General features: G+C 41.4%; 1 protein-coding gene and 2 long non-coding RNA genes across 9 annotated transcripts; all 3 read right to left on the bottom strand.

The window, feature by feature from the left end:
- Positions 1–783: 783 nt before the first annotated feature.
- On the bottom strand, positions 784–6,115 carry LOC119322829. 7 transcript variants are annotated; one of them, XR_005155874.1, is made up of 8 exons: positions 5,973–6,115; positions 5,783–5,844; positions 4,387–5,631; positions 3,712–3,791; positions 2,692–2,858; positions 2,350–2,595; positions 1,936–2,258; positions 784–1,188 (listed from the first exon to the last, which is right to left on the bottom strand). XR_005155874.1 is itself a non-coding variant. In XM_037596367.1 (5 exons), exons 2-4 carry the CDS (start codon positions 5,809–5,811, stop codon positions 3,743–3,745), a joined length of 1,323 nt encoding a protein of 440 aa, XP_037452264.1. In that variant the 5' UTR covers positions 5,812–5,844; positions 5,973–6,115; the 3' UTR covers positions 2,646–2,858; positions 3,712–3,742. The 7 variants fall into 7 exon arrangements, 1 of the variants encoding a protein (XP_037452264.1); XR_005155873.1 differs by having other exon boundaries at positions 784–1,882; positions 1,968–2,258; XR_005155875.1 differs by having other exon boundaries at positions 1,968–2,258.
- A 2,920-nt stretch (positions 6,116–9,035) lies between these two features.
- Positions 9,036–13,060, bottom strand: LOC119325859. Its single transcript, XR_005157729.1, has 2 exons — positions 10,680–13,060; positions 9,036–9,525 (listed from the first exon to the last, which is right to left on the bottom strand). It is a non-coding gene; the product is annotated as an uncharacterized LOC119325859 (long non-coding RNA).
- A 54-nt stretch (positions 13,061–13,114) lies between these two features.
- Positions 13,115–16,143, bottom strand: LOC119322000. Its single transcript, XR_005155332.1, has 3 exons — positions 15,808–16,143; positions 15,650–15,729; positions 13,115–14,016 (listed from the first exon to the last, which is right to left on the bottom strand). It is a non-coding gene; the product is annotated as an uncharacterized LOC119322000 (long non-coding RNA).
- Positions 16,144–16,177: the final 34 nt, after the last annotated feature.

The raw sequence follows: 16,177 nt of genomic DNA, 5'->3' as shown, positions 1-16,177 counted from the left end.
TTGTTGAACGTTTTAAAAGCACAATGTGAGTTCGGTGCATCGGTAGCACCACAAGCTCCGGTGCACCAGATATTTTCCCCTTGGTGACAACCCATGTCCTTTATAGATCTCAATGGCCCTGACATCTTCATCTACATCACTAACTTGTTGTATCGATGGCTTTAGGGGCTTCTCAACAAAGACCTCAAAACTCATGGAGATCGAGAGGAAGCTAGTTGGGCAAGTTCATCGTCCTGTAATTTTCCACGTGCATGCATTTTTCTTTCTTGAAGAAAATATGCATCAAACTTTTGCTTGACAGTGAAAAATAGTCGGTGTGTTTGTAGAAAATGCATGTCTTTTGATAACATGGTCATGACCAAAGAATAAGAAATAGTAGTGAAAATGTTTATTCTTATACCTACCTATATACTGTTATGTCCATGAGTATAGGATTAAGGAATATATATGCATATTGATATGGAATATTTATCTAAGTACAGTAGTAAAGAGAGTAATTAAAATAGGAAAGATACTGGATTAGATTTATAGATTGTATCCATATCCTTTTGATTATTGCTTAGGTTCAATTATGTCCTACCCAATTTCAGAAAGAAAAAAAACGACTCAGATTTTGCGTCATGGATCCAGGCAAGCGCGAGAGGGTGAGCAATACTCTTTCAGTACTGGGGTGAAGGAACTGCATGAATTTATTTTCCTTAGGATGAAATGTTGAAGAAAATACATTGCATATTTTGTTTTGCCTGGCCATGAAATCTTTCCATTGCAGTTCTAGCAAATACATGCAATTTACCATGTTCATGATCAATCAATCCCAACTGAGTCAGAAGTAATACAGGAAGATAAGATACCCTCACAGGGTGTCCAGAACTAATTTACAGCGACAACACCAACAAGCTACATTCAAGTCAGCGCGAACATCCTTGTGGCAACTTTTGAACATGATTAGGTTTTACCTAATAATGCTGGGACTGAAATCAGTTCAACCCCAACAACAGCGGACAACGACCCTCTGCCTGACGCCAAGTTCACGAAAAATGACAAGAACATCGAGTGCTATCAAAAGGCACCCGCGAGAACTTCAGACATGCTCCATCCCCTGGGACCAAGGAACCGGTCTTCATTCAGTATGCCAATGAATTTGTGACAAGCAAAAAAACCTCCAGCAGCATCCACAAGCCCATCTATCTGTGTATGAATACACCAACTCAGTCAGTTAAAAAGTTTATGTGCCACCAGACACCAGTCGCCAGATCATTATCATAACTGAAATAATGGACTATTTATCCCGTCCACATGATTAATCATAGCAAGGCAACGTCATCTTTTGAAAGATATAAAATACGACGACATTACTGCAACCAGACCAAAAGTCATATCATCATTTGCTAAAGCTACCCCGTTAAATGTAAGACTATGTAGATAGGTACATTATCCTGGGCTCAGGATATTTGAACGAAGACATATCATCCTGCATCGTACATATGTAATGAACACATTCTAAATTGCAAGATGGACTGTACAAGTATTGATTGAACTTGCCCTTAAATTGCAACACAAGTTTCTTACATAGCTGGTTACAGAAGCTATCAGATTGTGATTGTTTTCAGACAAGATCAGCATGTAAGATTCGTAGACAGAAGCAGGTAACAGGGCAATCAGGGCTGGCATTGCTCATAGAAGTTATTGAGAGAAGCAAAATGTATCAAAGGCTATCGTCACCATGCAAGGCTTGTTCATGTCATATACTAGTAGCAAGCATTAGTAAGTACTGTGATGCCTAACTTAGCTTGCTCAAAAGGAAACATGGCACAGAGGGAACAGTCAGCCTGTCTTGGCCACTAACAAGGTGACATTGTGCAGTAAGCAATCCATCTTGGATCTGGAGCAGCAAGCTTATCTCGTCAGGGTGGAGAGGAGGAGGCAGAGGCTAACCTTTTTTTTTGGGAACTGTGGCAGAGGCTAACCTTGGTCAGGGAGGAAGATAACTGGAGGGGACAGGAGCTCTGAGGCGGGGATGAGCTCGGCTCGGGGACAGGACAAGGACGACCATCGTCGCCGGAAGGAAGAAGAGCGCTTGGGGGACCGTCACCTGACCGGGGAGGCACAGGAGATCGAGAGGGGATCGAATGAACTCCAAAGTTGAAGAGGGCTATTTTGTGTAATTCCTAGAACGAACCTTAATGAGATAATTTCCTTAGGAAGAGAAAATTCTCAAGTAGGCAAAGTTCTCCTTTGCGGATCTTGCTCTTGCATTCCTGAAACCGAACAAAAGATAATAAGCAACATTCTGGACACTTGAAATGTTTATTTGTAGCATCAAGGGATACTTCTCAAGTTCGGATCCACCTCAGAATGAAGAATGAAAAAAGCTTCAAGCAGGTGCAAGCTTGACCCTTTTTCAATTCACTGCTCGAACTTTTTGTTAGAAAAAGCAGAAATAGCTCAGTTTGAGATAGGGTTGAGCTTCATCAGTTAGTGTGCACCAAGACTCGAGGCAACGCATCAGCTTAATAGAAGCTCCTCAGATGGAGAAGGATCTTGTATTTAGCGCAATCCATCACGCATACTGAGTTGCCAGATGCAAAATATCATCTGTGAACAGAACATAATCTGAAAATGGAGAAGACATACCGCAACACAGATAGATCGGACTCTGGACATAGACAGCTTTTTCAAGCATAAACATACAAGGATTCTTACAAACAGGGCAGAGCAGCAACTGATCCAGTTACACATATACATAACATCCTTATCCAGTACCCAATAAACTTGTGACTGACTGAAAACAAAGTTTGTGCACACTGTACTGTGATCTAAAGACCTTCCGGGTAACCCTTTTTCTTCACATGGCGTCCCTGTTCAAAGCAACACAGAACAAGGATCAGGATGGACATAATTGAGCATGACAAGGATCTGGAGAACTGAGAAGTTGTTCTACAAATGGAGGTCCAACTCTATGCAGTACCAAAAAGTAAAAACGATAGAACTGTTCATATAATAAATGCCCCGACCCTTGATAGCCCTCCCAAACTACAAGCGGGTCATAGAAGGTAAAACCACACCCAGATACTATACTTGTTAGATTGGATTTATTATACACTACATCATTGGCACATATATGAAACAGAAAGCATACATAACCATGAGCATACGGTTCATAATTGAAATCCATGTGAGAGACAGCATGCTTCAGCATACAGACATGACACATCGATTCTGTTATACAACAAAACTCCAAACATACAAAGGATTGATACTCTTAGGTATATTAGCTTGACGACCACAGTTCATATGCTAATAACCCCCTGTCCCTCTAGGTTGTCTTAGCTATCCTTGATTGCCCATTGTGATATCACCAACCATGCACTCATGCACAGGGGACACCCCTATTACGAATGTTTCTCTTCTATGATAACTCAAATAAAAACTTCTGTTGAAGCTGTTTCTCGAAAAAGAAACATACCTACAGAAAACAAGCATCGTCCAGCCAGCAGAAGAACAATTAGCTGTACTATCATACCTCCACTGAGTACATAGCAGACACATCCGACATGTAATTCAATGACATGTTTTCTTTTTTTTGAAATGTAATAACTAAACAGTTTAGTAATTAATCAAATTCATGCACTGGAATCCTAAAACAATGTATCACACGTCACCTTTTAAATTGGTAAGAAAAGAAAAGATATGCAGATAGATTTACTTCACCTGCTCAACCAACATTGTACACTAGAAGATCTCATGTGCTTACAGTTTCAGGTTGACCCATTTCCACCCAACTCCCCTGCCTACCAGAAAAAAGAAGGCCAATTCAAGGAGAAGTTGAATCAACTAGAAGACATGTGGGCAAAACGTTTATATATGATGTAACTTGATAGGAAGGGATAGTAGCATTTGTGAAGGACAGTAAAAAATAAAGCCGCCAGGACTGATCATAATCTTTTGCCAAGACATGTCAAAACTGTTTGACTGTTCACAGAAATTGCGTTCATCCAAAATTATTGTCGAGAGAGCTTGTACCATGTATGCTCAATGGGCCAAACAAAATATTCACATATTTAGAAACCTCTGACAATGAGTATTTACTTGGTACATCAGAAATTAATGAATTCGTACAATTTTTGGATCAGAAAGTAAATACATGCTGTTATGAATCGATTGATTGATATCAAGATATTTTTATCTTGCAAGGATAAGTATTAAATGAAAAGCATAACAAACTTTAAACTTCCACAAGTGATTCAAATAAATCATGTTAGGTACACACAAGGTACAGAGTTAGCTTAATATGAAGGTATTACCCGCAGCATAGAAATTTCTGCGCAAAACAAACTAGCCTCAACAAGAGCAATACATAGATCATGTAAAGGCCAAAGGGAAAACCTTGCTTGATCATCCTTGAGCGCAGGGAATATGGGCGGCCAAATCATCATAAAAGGATAGATAGCACTGAAATGTCGATCCTTTTCTGTCATCCCATGCACTTTATGTAGTGTCCTGCTAGTGACGTCCAGATAGAGTATGCGTCCACACATTGTCTTCAAGAACACAAACTGAACATTATCTCCCACCTGGCTTATATAGGTGTAACTAATATCCTCGTCCTCGAGCGTGTGATCTTGCATCCTCAAATTAGCCCACATCTGATGCAAACAAAGGGTATCGACCAGCAACCAGTTGTCCCCCTTGTGGAGCCAGATGCAAAGTTGATGCTCCCTGACATGGACATGGATGAGATATAGACCGGAAGCATCATCAGCCCGAGACAAGATGGTGTGAAGAGTGTGATACTTCACTCCTTGTGGGAGCAGAATTCTGGAAAAACTCGAGGTCGCCAAATCCAAGACAATAATGTCATTACTGAAGACGTCAGCCATATAAATTTTATCGTCAACAAGCACTGCTTTCAGTGCAGGCAGCATATGAGGGAGTTGTGTTGTGGCCGAGGTATGCATGCACCAGACGCCGCCTTGCAACATATACACACGCACCTTGAAAGTTTTTGTTTGCGTGGTACACTCCGCCAACACATACAGGTAGGACAGCCCATCACCTTCTTCTTTGGAGAGGATTGCACCAAGAAGTTTTTGCATGTGGTTCTGGGCGGTTGGGAGTGGTGGAATGAAGTCCATGTCTCTCTCAGGGCACAATGGGCGGTAAACTCCATGTGTCACTTCTGTTCCTTTGCGGTATCTGGTGAAGATGCTACCATTCTGGCAGTGCATGATCCATATTCCGTCACCGTAGGCGTCGAAGCTATGGCTCGCCACGCGGCGGACAACGGTGTCAAGCTCCGGGGCCTGGGGCTGCATTGGGACAAAGCGCGGAGTAGCGTACAACCCCAACCAGGTCCACCTTACGTCGATGTATAAGCCAAGGAGGCGGGGTGGGTTGCGCTTGCGGAAACGACAGAGGAACCCGCGGTCTGAGGCGTGGTGGTACCAGCGCTTGCAGACGAGGGCGGCGCGGACGAGGGTGGTAGGGAAGCCGACACGGATGAGGATCTCGATGAGGAGGTTGTCGTCGTTAAGCACCTCGGATATCGTGTGACACTGGCCCATGGATGTCTGGGATTGGGAATGCTGCTGTTGATTGCCATCCACACATGGTTTCTTCTTGGGATGGACACTGAGACATTGGCGCCAACAAAAGAAAAATGCAAACTGGCGTCAATTTCTTGAAGCAACTGCCGGGGCAAAACATCCAACACGCAACATCCAGCGGAACGGACTAAAGGAAAGAAATTGTTGAGGAGAAGAGAAAGGATTGGATGTCTCACCGTTGGGGAACCACCTCCGGAGCATCCATCGATCTTCCTTCCCACCTCAGCTAGGCTCCGCACTGAACAAGTAGATGCAATTACGGTAATTTGGGGACAAATCACAAAACTGTAGCTAGGGTTCGATTCCGCGAGAGGAGAAGAGAAAGCAAAAAGAAGCTGGGAGATTACAGGAAGAAGAAGAACTCACATCGATCGAATCGGAAGAGGGGGATGAAGCCTTCAGTGGCCGCCGCCGGGATCGCCGGGGAGATGGCTGGGCGAAGTCGCCGGAGGCCAGAGAGTTTTTTCCTTTTCGTTTGTGGAGTCACGGAGGCCGGAGAGCTGGGTCAGGTGAATTCCCCGTGAGATACTTTTTTTCAGGGAACTGTAAAACTTTATTCATGAACGAGTTTTTTTTGTTTTGAAAAGATCAGATATTATATAATTCACTGAAAATACAAAGCATCTCAAACATAATAAAAACTATATCGAGACTCAGAGACCACTGGACGACCCTACTGCCGCCAGAACGAGCCACTGTTGTCGTTCCCCTACCGGGGCCGGCTTGAACTTTGTCGATGACAGCCGAGGAAGTCTTCATGCGAGTGCCCTTAAGGACCAATGTCCTGGAGCCACGATCGTCATTGTTGAACTCTTGCATAGAATTGAAGTACCTGACATCAAATCTCGCCACATGACGAGAAACTCTAATCTTACCCTCCCCCAACCCCCAAGGAGACGACAAGAATCTAGGCCGGAGCTCCGTCGACTACGTCCAAGCGGACGAACTCGAGGGGGATTGAAGCTCGGCAGACAAACTCGAAGAAGAAACTTCGTCATCCGTTCGAGCGCCGCACCTGCGAGGACTAAAAAACCTAACCCAAACTACTAACGGAGAGGAGGTGGCGGGACTTCTCTCCCACCACCGCCGTCGAAACGTAGGCAGAGGGGAGGCAAGTCCACATGCTCGCGGGTAAAGTCTGGAGAGAAAAGTTTACCCTAGCTAACTAGGGTTAGCAAGGAAACGAGAGAAAGTCATCAGTGCTTGATTTTATTCATCAACAAGTTTCAAATGAACGATTACACTATTATGCAGCTCAATTAGATATGCCTAGATTTTGATATAGAGAAAACTATTTTAAAATGAAAGTAAATGATGGAACAATTAATCTCACTGATTGAAAACTGGATATTTGTACCTTCTTTACGAGGCAGTTAGGATTACCTTGTCACTAACTATAACCGACTTAAGCATTGATTATTAGGATAGATTTAATCTTTTTTGCATCGAGATAAATTTAATCCTTAACACTCCCCTCCAATCTATGTTAGTCTAGTACGCATCATCTTCATAAAGATTCCTCCCTGAGAATGTCGTCGTCTTCATTTCAAGAAAGATTCCTCCAAAAACGTTGTGGGAAAAATATGAGGAGAATAATATTTTGATATGTTGTTTGAACTCCTTCAACCAGTGGGATAAATAAGTAAAAAATGATATAACATATAATGATTATTGTCTCTCGGCAACTCATACGAGAAAAATCTCTAAAGGGGGATAAAATTTATTAGTAAGTTTATAGAACAATAAATATGATTTATATGTTTTCCTTTAAAACCCCTGGTAGGGGAAGACAGAAAGCATGATATATGATTTTTTATAACATATTGCCTCATTAAGAAACATTATGAGAAACACTGAGATAAAAACTCATAAATGAAAAAGAGTGCAATACGACATGCCATTAAAAAATTCCTTTAAAACTCAGTGGGAAAATATAAAGAGAAAGTGGTATGGCATATATGGACTCGTGTTTATATTGTCTCGTTAGAAACCTTATATGAGAAACCGTTAGGGAACAACTCATAAAAGAAAAAAAAAGAGTACAATATATGCAATCCGATGATCATTATTAGGTTATAATTTGAGAGTTTTACTCCTCCTGAACTTTACAAAATTTAAGATTTTCACGTACTCATTCCATGGATGTGATTATGGAATGTAAAAGTTGGTAATGACATTGTGATTAATCTATTGGATCTTCATAATATTTTGTTTTGCAAAAATATCCTCACTTCTCTACAATTCATAGTTAAGTAATTTTCAAGCAATGTGCTTTATGATATTGATTTTCATATAACCTATAGGTATATTGAGTAACACTGGGTCAACTACATGATTTTAAGTGTGGTTAATCATTCTGCCGAGGAGGGGGGGGGGGGGCATAGCCGCCTCCAAAAACGCGCATAGCTCATGTCACTGAAACACGCAGTGCTAACTTATCACGCCGATTGACATGAGTATAGTGTTACGAAGATGTTTGTTGCACCGAAGAAGGAAATGTGTTCTTTTCTTCTGGTCAATAATGTAGTCGTCACTAGGTGGTCTACAGATATGGATAATTTTTTTACTTCTGGTGTTCTTTGTACTACCTTGTAATTGATGAATAGATTGGAACTTTTCTTGCAAAATAAAATGGCTACATCAATTTATTCGATTCAGGTTCAATCATCGGTTTTTGGCAAGTGTTCACCCATACTAATATAGTAGTCAAAAGGGTCAAATCAAAGTTTTTCTTTGAAATGGACAACGAATGGGCTGAGGCAAGTTGGGATTCAAGCTAGTGCTTTGGTGAACTAGGTTTGACTACAATATCTCAACACTACATTTTTCTCAAACCACCCAATTCTGGCGGTTTTCGCTATAGCTACCGGATCAATTTTTAAGCCAAAATCTACAATACATCAATTTTCTTATGACATATGGACCAAATTCTTTTGTTTCAAGATTTACAGGGAGAGTACAACCGGTATGGGGGAGAGGTGGAAGGTGAGGCAAGCGTGCTAACTCTCTCTATATATACTAGATCGGCAACGCGCGGCAAGCGTGCTAACTCTCTCTATATATACTAGATCGGCAACGCGCCAAGGCGCGAGGGTGCCGGTTCCAACAATGTGGTGAAGCAAGTAATTCTTGAGTTAGTAGGAATCCTAGTTTAGCGTACATATTGAAATAGGACAACAAAATAAAGAATAAGAAACATTCATTAGACCGTCAAGTTCAACATCATCGTAAGATTGTTCAGATGAGACCATGAACGGTAACCACTTCCATTCAGTTCAGTACCAAGAGGGCGAACATGAGAGAGCAATGTTCTAATCTAAAACAAAGTTTGCAGCACATCCATGCATAAGGCAATGGCCCAATATAGGTTCAAATTATTCCAAAAACATCTTCGCTACAAAGGTAACATCTCAAAAAGCAGGAGGTTACTAAACTCTTACTAATGATTCCATACTAAACATCAAGGTTCATCACACGACATTGGATAACTTCAAACCAAATCATACTTGTTATAACAAATATACAAATATACTCAGGACAACCTTCCGGGAGCGTTAGTGCATTTCATAAAACAATGATGTAAAGGGGGACATCCACGATACAACATATTTGTTGGCCCTCAAATGTCACTTCTATCTCCATGTATATTGGAATTCCAAAGAGCGGTCTTAGGGACTTGTTCCCTGTCCAGCACCATGCTCCAACGCTCAGGTCCAAACCATAAAGCAGTTTACAGTGATACATAGTCCAGATGGTGTTGAGCAGAAAAAAAAACCACAATATATTACACAAGAAAGAACATGCCATTCTTGTACATAAGTGAACCCCTAACAAAGCAATGCCCTAGATTACTTAGGTATCATCTTCACACCCCCATGAGACTCCAGGTTGTAGCCTTAAAGATAAATATAGACAAACCCTGTCAAAGAAAGTAATGTTTATGTACCTCTTTAAAATTGGGAGAATCATGACAGAGGCATGAGACCATAAATAGTAGTATTGGTAGAAGGCAAAGCATATGATATCTAATGGGAAAAATCAATTATGTATATATGACATGCTATAAATTCATAATGGTCAGGACAAAAGAGGACCAGCGAGCACAGAAACATGCATCATGTCATTCACATTCAAATGAGGAAAAAAAACAGCATGATTTTATCTTGAATACCAAACAATGTACACAATGTAAAAGGGCATGATACCAACTCCGTTACAGCTGAACTTATCTAATTAGTAGTAAGAAATTGGATAATGCAAGTGCATGATCACATCTCATCATTCTATATAAGTAGATGGATCAGTTCATAAGCATGAGCGGAAGCTCATTAGTATTCTTACTTATACTCATATGGCGTGATATTTTTATAATCATAGCGCACATTCTTTTTTGGCTTTATCTGTTCACAAGCAGACAAAACATTTCTAGCTGCTGATGCTTATGCTTATCAGTTCTACCTTAATATCAACAGATTGTATAGAGAATTTTTGTATTAAACTAAACCAAATAGTACCTATGATCCATGATGCATATCATCCAGTGAACCTGCCTAAGCATATAAATTAGTGAACTCTTCCGGTGGTCATGTGTCTCCGTCACGTGCTATATGTATTTCGAAGTTCATTTAACATCTCGATGGAGCACACAATAGAAATAGACAATGTCGTGGATTATATTTGCATGAAGAGATGAGGTATGTCACTGCACACTACGTGTGAACCAATTACTTAGCCAACTTTCGAAAGCGTGTATACATTAAAAGAAATGGCGATATGCAGAATAATAATGGAAGTATTTTCATAAATCAGTTAACCTTAAAAATATCATCATCTAATTATGCTACAACTATAAAATGTTCATCATGACAAGAAACAACAATTTTTTTATTGATTAGCACTGATCGGAGACACCAAATTATGATGTAAGATCTTTTCCAAGATGAACATGTAAGGTTGAGATCTAATAAGCCGATGCAGAAGGAAATACCAAAGTAGAACTGGGTAATGCGAAGTATTCTGGCATAGCAAATAATGCAGGCACAACAAAAACTGGGTCGCCGGTTTCTTAGTTACCTTCAAGTGACGCCATATATCGGATAATTGATTCGGAGCGGCCTACATCGGAGCAGTTGGGCATCCACTCTTTATCTGCCCTGTAATATGACAAAATAAATGGCCATCTGGTCAGAGCTAATGTTTAATCTAGTTTTAATATAGAGTTGACACTCTTAATTGCGCTCATAAAAAAACGTATTTTTACATTACCTTCCATGACATAGAATTCTGAGGTACCAGATAACTATGCTACAGAAAATAAGGAGCATTTGAAACCAGTTTCTTGTTATTCGGAAGTTACATATTCTAGAGGACTTGCACATCCAGCCTATCTATCAAATATACAGCTGGATCCACATAATAATAATATGGGACAACTTGGGTGCATGAGTTCTTCTGTATGTGTGCAACATCACGTGATCAATGAGTCTGCCATACTTATATCCTACTGATAGAAGGCTTTAAGTAAAGGTGGAGTTTGGCATAGTGAGAACAACTCTGCCTTTTCATTTTATATCAAAAATCATATACACCCAAATACAGGAAAGTAAGCCTCTGTGTACTTCCCAGTTTCTACTGCTTTAAAGAATTTAGTGTCTATCCTATTTTTATGTTTAGTTATAGGCACATCCATACACCTGATCAAGAACAAAACAATGCTCGAGTGTATTAAACTTCTTTTTCCAATGACAATAACAACACGAAAGTATTAGCACATGGTTTATTAACATAATATAAAAACATAAAGGCACAAATGGTCAAGAAGAGGGGGTTGGGGGCGAGGAGGGCATGTGTCTTGGGTCTGCTAGGCGACTGGGGATTGGATATCGCAAGGATGAAGAAAACCTCCATCGTCGACCGAATTGGAGCGGTTGGTGTTCTTAAACGTTAAAAGGACAACAAAATTAAACATTAAAAGGGGTGGAAAACTAAAGAGTGGATGAGCTCACCAGAGGGTCCTGGCCACTACAACACATGTTGCCATACAAATGAACAAACACTTCCTAGTACACATCAGGGGTCCCCATATGTTACAGTCTGCTACCTAAAACAGTCTGAACATGAATTCTATTGGATAATTCAAAATGTGGTGTTGCATAGTATATAGTAGCTAGCAGATAATATACTTTAACTAAAAACTAAAACTACAGTTGTCCACTCTCTGATTTCTAGCATGGTTCAATTCATGTAAGGCAAGAAACACATCAGTTTGAAACTATTGAGAACAGAGGCACAAGTGTAGCTTAGAAATGTACTCCTCTCTCTCTCGCTCAAAATTACATTACTGCACTTGTTCCTAAAACACGACAACTCTTCCCCATCAGTCATTTTCCATGTTTTTACTTGACATACAGAAAGACTATCTTGTCAAAATATGAAACTAAAGTAGTCACCCACCATTGCAATATGTGTTTAACAAATATAGCAAGCTGGAAGAGTGTAGGACCTCATACAATACTCGGTTTCAAAAATGAACAGGACAGGGAAGATTAAGTGAAAATGATAAAAAAAAGGAATATACCTGTACACTTTGATAGTGATAGTGTGGACATCACAACAGGACAACATCACATTATTTGCTTCTAACCAAAGTACAACCAGTGAAGCAAATACAAAGGTTGGATCTGACTATTATAAAAACAAATTTATACACAACTGATCTAGCATATAAGCACATTGCGAGAACCTGCGGCTTCTCAGAGCTCAGGGCATTTCGGTCGTCGGGTCAGATTTATTGCTGCAGCTTCTAGATTGTCTCATTTACATACCGCTAATAAAATAGTCAACTATATTTAGTGTGATTAAAGTGCAGAGCTTTAACAATGGCATGGGAGTACTACAATTGCCCATAAACTCAAAACAAACAATGCTCAATTAAAAGGGCTAACTGAATGTGTATCTTGAATATGTCATAAAGTTGTAATGGCTGGATTATATTAAAGCACTTACTAAATGAAAACAACACATAGCTCTTTACCTTGAGCCATTATCTAATCGTTTATATCTTTAATGTGCTTGAAATAGTAAATATTTTGTTGATCCAATGACTGAATAGAAAAAGGCTGCATCAGAGGACACTGTATCAAATTAGAAAAAATAAGCTTCTTGAATAGGTGAAGTTATGACAGGAGAAGAGATAAGGACAAAACAAACTGGAATGGCCCCTGATTTGGTAGAAGAAACCGCAAACAAAATAAAGGACCAACAACAAACAATAAAAGATCAAGAACAAATCATATGCAATAAAGGTATGAGAGAGAAGAAATCTTTACACAGGACGGCTATGAACATAGGAGCGTAAATGAGCAACACCTTTAAATACAAATAAAAAAGATTCAAGGTTCATTGCATAGTGGGCTCAGATTCGCCGTTCCTCGATCATATAACCTACCCCCATGATCTCTTATCACCAGATCAACCTGTTTATACAGTGGAGCTGTCCTGGTTATCACTCAACAAGAATGACCATCCAAGGACAGAACAACAAGTATCACAGGATCAAAAAGGAATCAAGAGACAAGAGGGAGGATCCAACTTGATACCCACAGGTGCCTCGATTGCTCAAAGGCGCAATTATTTCAGCCACGGCCGATCATCATCGCCCCAGCACCAACGCCACTGGTCAATTTAGCAAATCCAGGAGCATAGCTATAGGACCAGGGCCCCCACATGTAAACCAGAGCATCACAGGAGCTCCTATCACAGCAACTGAACATGAACAACAACCAGAGTCGGGGCAAGGACTAAGGAGTGGGAAAGGAGAGAAGTGGGTAGGGCTTTCACCACGGGCGTGCTGCTTTTATACGGATGTGTGCAAAATGATGAGAATGCCCTCGGCGGCCACCCAATTTTACAGGCGGTGGCACGAACGAGCAGGAATATTCATTGCGACACTGTCAAGCTCTCGACCCGACGGTCGAGGTCGTCCAACGCCTCAATCCAACGGCCAGAAACACATAAAGGAAACACAATGGACGGGCAGATCTTCCAAATCACTGAGGGAGCTCGAGGGCTCCCTCCATGCAGCCAAAGCAGAGTAACATGAGGAAGATAGAGCTCACTGAGGGAGGTTGTAGCCGAGGCAGTACTTAGTAGGTGCCGGGGTTGCGCATGAACGCCATCCAACCAGCAAGGAACCAGCAAGGAACCTCCTTGCACCTTCCCGCCAATGAGCACGAACACCACGGGCACCAAACCTACTACTCCCATTGTCAGGGAGCAAGAATGTGTGGAGGCATTGGGGTTTCAATTATTCCTCTTTCGTCGGCTCGTGTGCCACCTCTGTCGCATCCTCGAGACGCAATACAGCCAGCCAGGCTTACAGGGTCAGCACACCATCGACTTGCGGGGAAACCTAGAGGTGACCAGGAGAGCAAAATTAGGAAATGGTGGAGCTTAAGATCCACATGGTGCCAGCAATCTGTCAACACAAAAAATTGTACAGAAGCAGAGGGGGTTGGATAATGTATGGCACATATGAAAGAAATACCCATTTTGGCACAAGTTTTAGGTAAGAATGATACTTAGATAGTAAATAAAAAAACAATTGATTAGAGTTATTTCTCATTTCAGAGAGAAAAGAAAGAAGCAGTGATTGTTTACATATAGCATAATTATGTCTCAGTTCGGATAAAAAAGAAATAGGCACCGATTGTTTCCATATAGCGGAATTATGGCTGGTACGAAAATTAAGTCATTTCCCTTAAACAAAGAAAGGCCCATGAAACACACACTTTGATAGCAAGGGTGATATTTACTTATCTATGCAAACCTACAGCTGAACCATAATACAAACATATGTAAAGCTTCTGTAAATGTTAAGGTTTAACATTTTTCTAACCCAAAAAATACACCAAAACTAATCCATCTTGGTCTGGGCTAACATGTTTAAATCCTAATTAATCAGGGTATCATTCTCCCAGCATCCCACAACTACAAAACCAAAAAAAATTAGTGATCATGAAAGGCATGAATGATTAGCAAAAGGGGGACAGGATAGAGAGATGCACACATAGTGAGAAAGACATGAGATCCTCAAAGTAAAACCACTATGTTCAGCAACTGCAGCTCCGGCTTGCCACTCAGCCAGTGGACGCGACACAGAGCTCTCAGTGCATCAATGACTCTTGCTTTGTTGTATGATACAGCATGTCCAAATCAACCGAATCATAGCAACAATCCAGCCCAATGTGGGAAATACCTCCAGTTTTAGATAAGAATGAAGCACATCAGAATTCTGTGGGCGCAACATGTATGGTGAAAACTAACGGTCAGTCTTAAGGTATGAGGTATATTTTTTTATTTCAAGCAAACTGATCTAGAGAAAATTAAAAAAATCTAATGTGCAATGAAATTTAACAATGTTTACATCCCCAATCCAAACTATGCATATTTCACTTCACTAATGCTTATGCCCATCAAATTGAAGTGCTGCTCTTACCAATAATGTATATATGGAAAATCTCACAATGGACCAAGAGTGCCCAGTGATGTTTTTTGTACCTAGCAAAGTTGACTGGATATTATGCAATATATCCAGGTTCCTCTTCTACACATCAGAAACTAAGGGGCTCAGTAGTTCAAGACAGGGCACCGAAAGCCATCACAAAACCAGCAACATGAGCAAGCTGCAGAGTGCACACTATTCCAACCCACTAACCTCAATTATAAATCACATTTTGGGGGTAAGTGGTAGTTATTCGTTTTACTGTTCTTTTTTCTCACATTATTGTCACCTAACACTGCTACGGTAAGCTGCAAAATTTGTTGTGATAATGTGCATTGCAATATGGAATTTAATTAGGGGGAGGTTTATTCGTCCCCACATCTCCATAAAAGATGCTTCCAACTAATAAACAGATTCAGTTTTGGAAAATCACAACATTTCTAAATGGAGTTTGACATGCTAGTGTTAGCCAAGAACCTGAATATATGATTGAATATAGAGACTGAATGTACATAGGCAGCAAAACAAAGGAGGGGCTTACGGGTGCATCTGCTCCACTATCCACTCCTCCATGGCGGAGTCGACCTGCTCAAACACCCACGGCCACCTCACCTTGGCAGCCTGCCAAGGCACATCGAGTCAACCACAACCACGTATTCCACGGAAGAAACACGACGGAGGACGGAATTAGGAGCAGACCTTGACGGTGGAGAGGGAGCTCTGGCCGCAGCTGTCGCAGAAGACGAGGTCAAAGTCGAGGGCGAACAGGTCGCCGCCGCCCATCGCGGCACGTGAGGGCCTCGCTGCCCTCACCCCTCCCCTCCCCGCTCCCCCGCCTGCCTCGCCAAGCCGCCAGGTGCCGGAGCCGGACACGCAGCGGACAGATCCGACGACCACGGCGTGCGGTGCCCATCCTGCCCGACACGGTTGACCCGCGGTGCCGACGCCTCCGGCCACCGCGGCGCAACCCGCGGAGGCACGCGCACACCCTGTTGCGCCCGCATGGGTTCACAACGCCGGCGACGCCCTCCCTCTCTGGTGGATTCGCTCTCTCTCTCTCTCTCTCTCT

Source organism: Triticum dicoccoides, chromosome 6B (genome assembly GCF_002162155.2).
Source record: "Triticum dicoccoides isolate Atlit2015 ecotype Zavitan chromosome 6B, WEW_v2.0, whole genome shotgun sequence".
Lineage (NCBI taxonomy): Eukaryota > Viridiplantae > Streptophyta > Magnoliopsida > Poales > Poaceae > Triticum > Triticum dicoccoides.
Note: the sequence above shows the minus strand (reverse complement) of the source record. Positions and strands in the feature narration are given on the sequence as shown.

Coding starts and splice junctions, on each gene's coding strand:
- LOC119322829 (XM_037596367.1), bottom strand. CDS start 5,811: ATGGATGCTCCGGAGGTGGTTCCCCAACG. Junction 5,632..5,782: donor CCGGAGGTGGTTCCCCAACG/GTGAGACATCCA, acceptor CCAATGTCTCAG/TGTCCATCCCAAGAAGAAAC. Junction 3,792..4,386: donor CTCAAGGATGATCAAGCAAG/GTTTTCCCTTTG, acceptor TTTTTCTGGTAG/GCAGGGGAGTTGGGTGGAAA.